General features: G+C 41.3%; 1 protein-coding gene across 1 annotated transcript; it reads left to right on the top strand.

Annotated features, from left to right (window-relative positions):
* The first annotated feature begins 4,968 nt into the window (after positions 1-4,968).
* Positions 4,969-9,132, top strand: LOC141445389 (uncharacterized). Its single transcript, XM_074111231.1, has 6 exons — positions 4,969-6,123; positions 6,624-6,884; positions 7,113-7,313; positions 7,492-7,622; positions 7,939-8,057; positions 8,833-9,132. The coding sequence occupies exons 1-6, from the start codon at positions 5,057-5,059 to the stop codon at positions 9,130-9,132; spliced, it is 2,079 nt and encodes a 692-aa protein (XP_073967332.1). The 5' UTR covers positions 4,969-5,056.
* Positions 9,133-9,252: the final 120 nt, after the last annotated feature.

Below are 9,252 nucleotides of genomic sequence, written 5' to 3'. Positions count from 1 at the left end.
TGGATTTATTATAGCCAAAAGTTATATACAAAAATATTTGACTGATTGGCCGTTCCTTACTTTGATGTGGTAGTTATGCACAGCTGTCTGATTTACATTATTCTGCAGTATGTAATATTGTAAATTACGCAGACGAAATTAGGTTGCGAAGTAAGCTAAAAAATTTACAGTCGACATTGTACACGGACATGGCGAAAAACATGGGTTCCTCTTTTTAACAACTAATTATCATTAGGTATTTGAATAAAAATAAAATATCCTTTTACATTTTACTTTGAAAAAAGAACCTGCTTAAACACAACATCTTCCGACAAAAGCAAAACCTGTGAAAGCATTCCTATCAAAAGTTTATTCCAACAATGAAAAGCAGAACAGTGGACAAAACTAGCGACAAACTGATGCTCTTTGTAAGTAAATAGGAAAAAGTTCCAGCTATGATGCAGTTTCAAGGCGGTTCTGTTGGCCACAAGGGAGTTATGTTCTTGAGTGCACCTATCCATCTTTGTTGCTTAATATTTAACAGCTTGGGTATAGTGTTTTCCAGTAAGGAAAATTGCTACAGAAAGGCAATAACTTGAAGATGTTTTGAAAAATGTTTCCTATTGTTTGACATGCTTATCTTCAGTGTGGAGTTTCTGTATTTATTTACATGTAATATTAGTATTTTGTTTCAGTAATTGATGTGTATTCTTCATGATTTTTTCGCAGACGAAGTTGCCGGCATAAACTAGTATTTTTATAACGGAAAGAGACTTTCACGTTCACTGAGGTAACTGGGGAATATTTGAATGTTGGTGTTAGGTAAGTACCTACTTCTTGCTTCTTGCAATGAATCATTAACTATCCAATACAGAAATATTGTAAATGTGTTAATTATTCGTTTTGATTTGGTTAAGCCAGCAATTCTACTCGATTTCACTCTAAACTCATAAGTTTTACTGATCAGTCTCGTCAGTTACGCCGTTTTTAGAAGAAATTCAAAACGGCAGAAAAACGGCCGCGATAGCGATAAACAAATTCAACGTGGACGGAGTCACGGGCAACAACTAGCAGGGATATGATCCTATTTCTTATCATTAGATAGAATTACATTAGAGATATTGCTGACTTAATGTACTCGTGAGTTAGAATTTGATCTAGGTTTATTACGCAACGGTTTTCATGCACATGGGCTGCAAGAAAAATGTTATATAATACCGCGATGTTCGTATTTCACTCATGGTTTATCTCTATGGAGTAATATTTTCATTCGTTTCCTGAGGGAGCAACTAAGGCGAGAAATATGTGTCGTGGTAAAAATTTGAAACGTGCAGAATGAAGCGAATTTTGTTTGTATTTTGTGATTTAATGGTTGAAAGTTTTGTTTTCATTTTATTGCGTGCGTATTTCATAGGTACTAGGCATTTAGATTTAATTGGGTAAATTTTTGGCTTTTATTTCATTAAGACAAGGCATGGTAACCTGGTCATTTAACCGATGGCTTAGAAGAGAGTCGTGCTTTCGAATCCAGGCTCGCATTTTTGAGTTTTGGTAGTATGTGCAAAATTTCATTTGAAATTTACCATAAGCTTTACGGTCAAGGAAAATATCGCGACGAAACCTGCACAACCTTAAGCAGCAATTTTATAGTGTGTGTGAAGTTCCCAAACCGCTCTGGGCACGCGTGGAAACTACGGCCCAAGCCTTCTCATTCTGAGAAGAAGCCTGTGCCCAGATGAAGGGCGTATATAGGCTGGAATGAGATTTTCTGAATGATTTTCTGTATGACATTTTCTGTATCAAAACTGCACTGCTTTAGACTGACAAAAAAATGAACGGCATAACTTTAGTAAAGGGATTCTATCCTTTGTATCGATAACCTTAAAACGTGAAAACATCGAGAGGAAATCTAGAGACATCTCCGAAGAAATTCTGTGTATGTGAAGTTTTCTCTACACTGGGCCAAAGCGCTCTCATTTTGTGAGAAGGCCTAATGTACCTTGCAGTGAGATGTACCAATACAGGCCTAGATAATGAAGCACATACATTTGATTGGTATTTTGTCTGTACATGGGTTTAGTCTTAACGAACGAAAATTATGAATAACAGAACAACTATAAACAATCAGGTGGTCATTAATAAAATGTCGTTATTAAAGTAACGTTTATTAAGATAAATAAATTAGTTAACACTTTTGATCACTTTCTAGCGCTTGATTTTATTAGGATACATACAAAAGATGTGACCGCTAGTTATGGTAGTTATCTGTAAAAATGTCCGTCTTCGAATGAATCATTTTCTTATGGATTCTATAATTACAAAATGATAACGCCCTCCTACTCGGATGTGACGTCACTATCCGTTGTTATTTAAAACTGGGTACTTTATGTATGATTAGTCAAATCAGTTACTGTTACATTATACATATTAAAAGGTACATACTATATTTACAGTACACTGATTTTCTAACACAACCGAAAAAATCTTGCCGCCACAAGAGACCATGAAGTGTAAACTATTTTTTTCCGTTTATTCCGCCCGAATATTTATATAATTTTATTTGTAACCGACGTGAAAATAACTTTTATCCAATGAAATAAAGTTGAGCTAACTTTCACGAGACAACGTGTCAAATATTATCTTCAGGGGATTGAAGGTCAACTTGTTCATAGTTTCAAAACAAAAATATATTACTAAGGCGTTCACTATCAGCGCGTGTTCCTGTTATTAACACTATAAACCATCTATTAAAAGGTGAATCTATGAGATATTGAAATTGCATAATTACATCGAGTATTTCTCTTCATAACCCAGTAATCCTGTCCGCAGTATGTATGTATGTGAGCTTTATTGCATAAAAAAAAAACAAATAGGTACGTTGAGATTGTAAAGTTAAACAAACTGAATCACGTAGGTAGGTACAAGGGTGAAACCTTTGTGGTACCTGTGGTGCTACTAATGTCATGTTGACATCTATCATGTTGAAATTGATTATTAAAAGGTCGAGGAACTGCATGAACACGCATGTCTTGCATAAACTTAGCTATCCCGTGGAAATATCGGAATAAAAAGTAGCCTGTGTTGTCCCAGACGTCCAGCTACCTACATATCTAATATCCATTCGACCGTTGACGCGTTCGGACGTGTGTTTAGTTAAATTAAATTAAACAATTGCTAAATCGTGACCATCGATATATTACTAACGTACTAGATATCGCGTTCCGAACACTCATTCTGTTCCACTGCTTTGACCGTTTGAAGGTGCAACGGACTTTAGTGCGACTTTGACATTCATGGGCGGCGAACGGACTAATTTTTGATTGAAACTCCGAATGTAAGCGTGAACTTGCACGTAAGTAACAATTCACTATTCAAGTAAGTAAAACTACATGTTGTTCAAGTGATTAAGCAGCTAATAATATTATTATTGTAATACCACAACAAAAACTTTTTTTTTAAATAAACGTCACGCCATCGTACAATCATAGACTAAAACATGCAGATGTTCCCATTCAAAATTAGCTGTAGGTAAAAAATTATGACTGAACTTGAATGACAATTTGTTTAATTGCTTTATACCCAGTTAGAATTTTTGAATATTGTATTTCATGTTCTTTCTTTCAGTCTAATAAATATCTTTTTTTTTGAAGCGACACAGCAGGGCTACTACGAACTGGAAACTCGAAGTTCGTGTCGTGCGGTCCCTCTGATACTTTATACTGTTTAATAAGAGAGCGAGAGGGACCGCACGACACAGGAGCAGGGCAAGCGCAAGAGGCTCGGATTCAAATCCTCTCCGGCATTCCAAAATCTTTTTCGCTTTACAAAATCTGAACTTTCGTTGAGCAAGCATACATTGCTAATAAAAAACAAAAACAAATATAATATTAGTACACCAGTTGAACATTTGGGCTCCAGCTAATTTTTAATTTTCCAATAAGGGATTCCATTGCGATAAAGGTTTGAGTACCGCTGAATTACGGGTTTCAATTACATTTCTACTGCTCAGCTTTTTTTCAAAACCGCATTCGCTATCTGTTTACTATATTTTCTTCTTGCAGTTACAAGTTTCCGTTTTTTTTTTGCATCTGGAGCATTGTAATTATGTTTTGTAGTAAAATAGCTGCGTCACTTCTGCGGCGTATAATCTATATAGGGATGACGTCTTTGTGACAATCCAGTATTTGAACATATTGTTGACATATAAAATCTTGTCTATCGGTAGAATATAAGTCAATGATCGTGACCTAGATCTTCGTTGCGTGCATGCGGTACGAATTCATCTGGGTCACTCGTTTACCTATTCGGTTGAGTGAAATATTGATAGAACTTATAAACTATAATGATCAATGTTTCTGCATATAATATTTACTAAAAATTTAAGGCAGCCCCTTCAACCGGAGCGCGCTAACGCAGCGCAGCCCATCTCCCGAGCCCGCCCAACCAAATGACGGTTGGGAAGAGACCTAGTGTCCATTACTGAAATACAAGACTGGATGAGCACCATCCAGCAGTGTTTGAATGAGGTGTGCACTGTATCATCCGAAGGTAAATTGAACTCTGACCAGAAGCTGAGGATTAATAATCTGTCCCGCAAAGTGGGTCATGCAACATCTCAGTTAGCCGTTCAATACCAATCTCTTAAGCAGAAAACCCTTATGACCTAAATGACCCTTCAATCCCTTAAATATTTTAGGCCGTAGCCATATTTTATTCAGTTGTTTTCTTAGCGTCTTGCTTTTGCTGAGCTGTCAAGTGTTTGGACACAAAAAAGTTCATTTTTTGCATTTTTTTTCCTCGCAATGTGATGCTCCGGCGTCGGGCTTCTAATAGACTGTCGTTAGTAATCCCCTTCTTTCGCCCCTTAATGGACAATAAATTATTAACACGAATGAATAAGAGTATGATTTATTTTCACACTTGTTACATATGTGTGCGTGGCTGCGCCCACCACCGTCCTTTGCTTTTTGAATAAACCAGTGCGCTAACAGCAAGCCGTAGTTTCACTCGCTCCCTTTCGCATATTTATCAGTGGCGACGAGTGTGCGCGATCTACCCGCGTTGTAAAAAAAGTAAAATGTCCGCGGCTACGATTGGAATTTTAACCAATTTCGACCACAGTGGACAAGATTGGAAAACCTATAAGAGTAGGCTTAACCAATATTTTATAGCGAACGATATAGACGCAGCAGAAGATGCGACGGGAACTAAGAAGCGAGCTATACTATTGAGCGCACTCAGCGAAAGTACGTACAAGCTAGCAGCGAACTTGGCGTTACCAAAGGATGTGGCCAACGTGCCGTACGAAGACATATTGATTCTTCTAGATAAACATTTTACGCCGGTAAGCGTAGGATTCGGAGAGCGCCATAATTTTTATGCAGCAACGCAACAACCGGGCGAATCCCACACCGATTGGGCCGCGAGATTGCGCGGTTTGACCGCACAATGCGACTTTGCCAATGTTGGGGAGGCGCTTCGCGACCGCTTTATGATGGGCATGTTGCCGTGTCTGGAGAAGGAGAAACTGTACGCGGAACAGTTAAAGGATTTAACACTAGCCAGAGCGGTGGAGCTAGCGGAGACTTTACGATGCGCTCGCGCTGGCGCCGGCTCTAATACCGATCAGCTGTTCAAAATTTCTAAAGACAAGGACAAGGTGCAGTGTACGGTGTGTGGCTATAACAATCATAAAGCGTCGGAGTGTCGGTTCGCGAAATATGTGTGTAAAAAGTGCAAGGTTAAAGGTCACTTGCGGAGAATGTGCACCAAAGTGAAATATGTGGGTAGGGATGCCGACAATGAGGGCGATGACGACGACGGTAAGTTGTATAATATCCGATCTTTGCGGGGAGAACCTATGGTAGAATCGGTGACGATTCGCGGAGCAAAATTTAAGTTCGAAATCGATAGCGGGTCTGCGGTTACCGTTATATCACAAAACACCTACGACAAAAGTTTCAGTGACATACCGTTACTTCCTGCGAACAAAAAACTGCAAAGTTACACCGGGGACAAAATTAAATGTATAGGAATGATCCCACTACCCATCGCCTTTGCGGGAATGACTCACTCGCTGAACGTACACGTCGTCTGCGACGGCGGCCCGCCGTTGCTAGGCAGAGATTTCATATCGTTGTTCAAGTTGCAATTGACATCTGTGAATTATTGTAGCACTGAAAGTGCTATAGAAAAATTACAAACACAATATCCACAGTTATTTTCAGATAAATTAGGATGCTACAATAAATCAAAAGTCACGTTAACTTTAAGGAAAACTCCAAACCTATTTTTATTAAAGCTAGGCCAATTGCATTCGCGTTGCGAGATAAAATCGACAAGGAAATAGACAGATTGGTCAACTTAGGGATACTAGTACCCGTAGAACATTCCGATTATGCGTCTCCAATAGTTCCGGTTTAAAGCGCAACGGAAGCGTTAGGCTATGCGTAGACTATTCGGTGAGTCTAAACAAACAACTGGTCGTAGACCAGTACCCGTTACCGACGGCTAGCGAGTTGTTTTCGAAACTACACGGAGGTAAAAATTCACTAAGCTCGACTTATCAATGGCCTATAATCAGTTTGTATTGAGTGACGAGTCACAAGCGGTAACATGTATAAATACCCATCGGGGCTGTATAGGTACACGCGTCTAGTGTTCGGGCTGGCCAGCGCGCCGGCCGTGTTCCAGCGCGCCATGGAGGGGCTGCTGGCCGGCATGGACGGCGTGCTGTGCCTGCTGGACGACGTGCTGATCACGGGCCGCGACGCGCAAGAGCACTTGCAGCGGCTGCACGCAGTGTTAAGAAGGTTACAGGACGCCGGGTTGACCTTGCAAAAGGAGAAGTGTGTCTTCTTCCAAGACGAAGTTAGCTACTTAGGTTACCTCATCAATAAGGACGGGTTGAAAAAAATCGGATAAGGTAAAAGCTATGTTAGACGCGCCCCAGCCTAAAAATGTCAGTGAACTCCAGTCATTTCTCGGCCTTATAAATTATTACAGAAGTTTTGTCGCGTCTGCATCGTCCATACTAAGTCCTTTGTACGACTTGTTAAAAAAAGATAGCAAGTGGCAATGGTCCGAGGTGCACGAAAATGCATTTAATAAGATTAAACTTTGTTTAGCTTCAGATCAAGTACTGGCTCATTTCAACCAAATTTAAAAATTATCGTTACGGTGGACGCGTCGCCGACGGGGCTAGGCGCGATCTTATCGCAAGTGGACGACGAAGGCTGCGAGCGACCTGTGTCGTTTGCATCGCGCAGCCTGAATGCCGCTGAAAAGCGTTACTCGCAGATACAGAAGGAAGCAACCGCAATCATCTTCGGGACGTAGATTTCATCAATACTTATACGGGAGGTCGACACCGTTCATCCTACGTACCGACCACAAACCTTTGGTGTCAATTTTTCGGCCCGAACGCGGAATTCCTGAAGTATCTGCGAATAGGTTGCAAAGGTACGCAATGTTTTTGAGTGGGTATAACTATAGCATTGAGTTTGTACGTAGTTCCGCCAACAGCGCAGATTATCTGTCGCGCGCATGCCTGCCGCCGCCGACCGGGGCCGGCGTGGTGCGCGGGGCGGGGGCGGCAGCGCTGACTCATGCGCCGACCCGCGCGCCGATGAAGATCGAGCATCGTATATTTGTTTTGTTACGGAGGGAAGTTTACCGATTTCGATAAAAGAGTTGCAGAGCGAAACAAGTAAAGACGATATTCTTCAGCAGGTCATAAAGTATACCATAAACGGCTGGCCGCGTAAAATAACAGATAAACGGATTCAGCCATACTATTTTTGTGTCGAACGCAATTATCATTGGAAAATGAATGCTTAATGAGAGGACATAAGGCAATTCCCGAAACGTTACGTAAAAGAGTGTTAGTAGAGTTACATACTTCACATTTAGGTATTGTAAAAACCAAGGCGGAAGCGCGTTCACGATTTTGGTTCCCAGGCATAGACGAATCTATAGAGAAAATGATAGGCGCGTGCGAGGTGTGTATCCAGTTGCGGCCCGCGCCGGCGCGCGCGCCCTTGGCGCACTGGCCGCTGCCGCCGCGGCCGTTCCACAGGGTACACATTGACTTTCGGCCCAATAAACAATCGCACATATTTAGTCGTTGTCGATGCGTACACTAAGTGGGTGGAGGTCTATGATATGGAGGGTCAATGACTTCCGCTGCGGTTTTGGATAAAATGTATAATTTCATATCAAGATTTGGTTGCCACAAGTGGTCGTTAGTGATAACGGCACAGCTTTTTGTTCGCAAGAATTTAATAGGTTTTGCGAATTAAATGGTATAGAACATGTCACATCACCGTCTTATCATCCGGCCAGTAATGGCCAAGCGGAGGCCCTTGTCAAAGTAATTAAGAAAGGAATTAAATCTAGCTTAATAACAGGTCGCAATACCCGAGAAAGTAACAATAACTTGTTACAGTACATGTTCAATTACCGAAATTCTATCCATTCTACCATAGGGGCATCGCCGGCAGAACTGGTGTACGGTAGGAAGTTGAGGTGTCGGTTAGACCTACTCCACCCCTCTGGCACCGCCCTCTGACTCGGCAACCGCCTTAGCTAATGCTGTCAAAAATAAACAGTGTTCGCAGAATATTAAACTGAATAGACGCAACAAGCAGGTGTTCACACCGGGTGAACAGGTATTATATAAAAAAATCTGTAACAACAACAATTTCATTGGTGTAAAGGAACAGTTGAAAAAAGAATTGGAAATGTGTTATACTTAATCAAAATATGTCAAGCTTATTATTAGTAAAAAAACATAAGAATCATATAGTAAAATATATGGTACCGCTAACATGACTAGGCGTTGGGACCATTTAGAAATGCCAAAGGCAAATCGACCTGCAGCATCACCATTACCGCCGCCGCCGCCGCGCGCCGCCGCGCGCCGCGCCGCTGCCGCGCGCCGCTACCGCGACGCCAGGTCACCGCTGCCACAACAACCGCAAACGCAAACTTCCACCCCAACACGGCGCTAGCAGCGACGTCAACTCCTATTGTCGCGAGGATGAGGGAAAGATGAAGTCCCTCAACTCAGGAGGAGAATTTGCCAGCTCGAGGACTATCTGGTGCATCGTCATCAAAGTCAAAATGACGATGACGAATTTCATGAGGCAGTAGATGTACAGCCTACGCAGACCGGCACACGAACGCCAAACGCCACCGAAAAAGATAATGTTGCGAAAGCGTACCAACCTTAGATAAGAAATATTTTAAGGACTTAGTAATTGTAATTAAGTA

The sequence above is a fragment of the Choristoneura fumiferana genome, chromosome 2, assembly GCF_025370935.1.
Source record: "Choristoneura fumiferana chromosome 2, NRCan_CFum_1, whole genome shotgun sequence".
NCBI lineage: Eukaryota > Metazoa > Arthropoda > Insecta > Lepidoptera > Tortricidae > Choristoneura > Choristoneura fumiferana.
The sequence above is the reverse complement of the archived record's forward strand: the minus strand, read 5'-3'. Positions and strand labels throughout refer to the sequence as shown.

Bases quoted from the DNA above. Each gene is read 5' to 3' on its own strand.
- LOC141445389 (XM_074111231.1), top strand. From the start codon at position 5,057: ATGTCCGCGGCTACGATTGGAATTTTAACCAATTTCGACCACAGTGGA. The intron at 7,314-7,491 runs GTAGATTTCATC...GTTTGTACGTAG, and splicing joins ACCGCAATCATCTTCGGGAC to TTCCGCCAACAGCGCAGATT. The intron at 7,623-7,938 runs GTATATTTGTTT...TTTGGTTCCCAG, and splicing joins GCCGATGAAGATCGAGCATC to GCATAGACGAATCTATAGAG.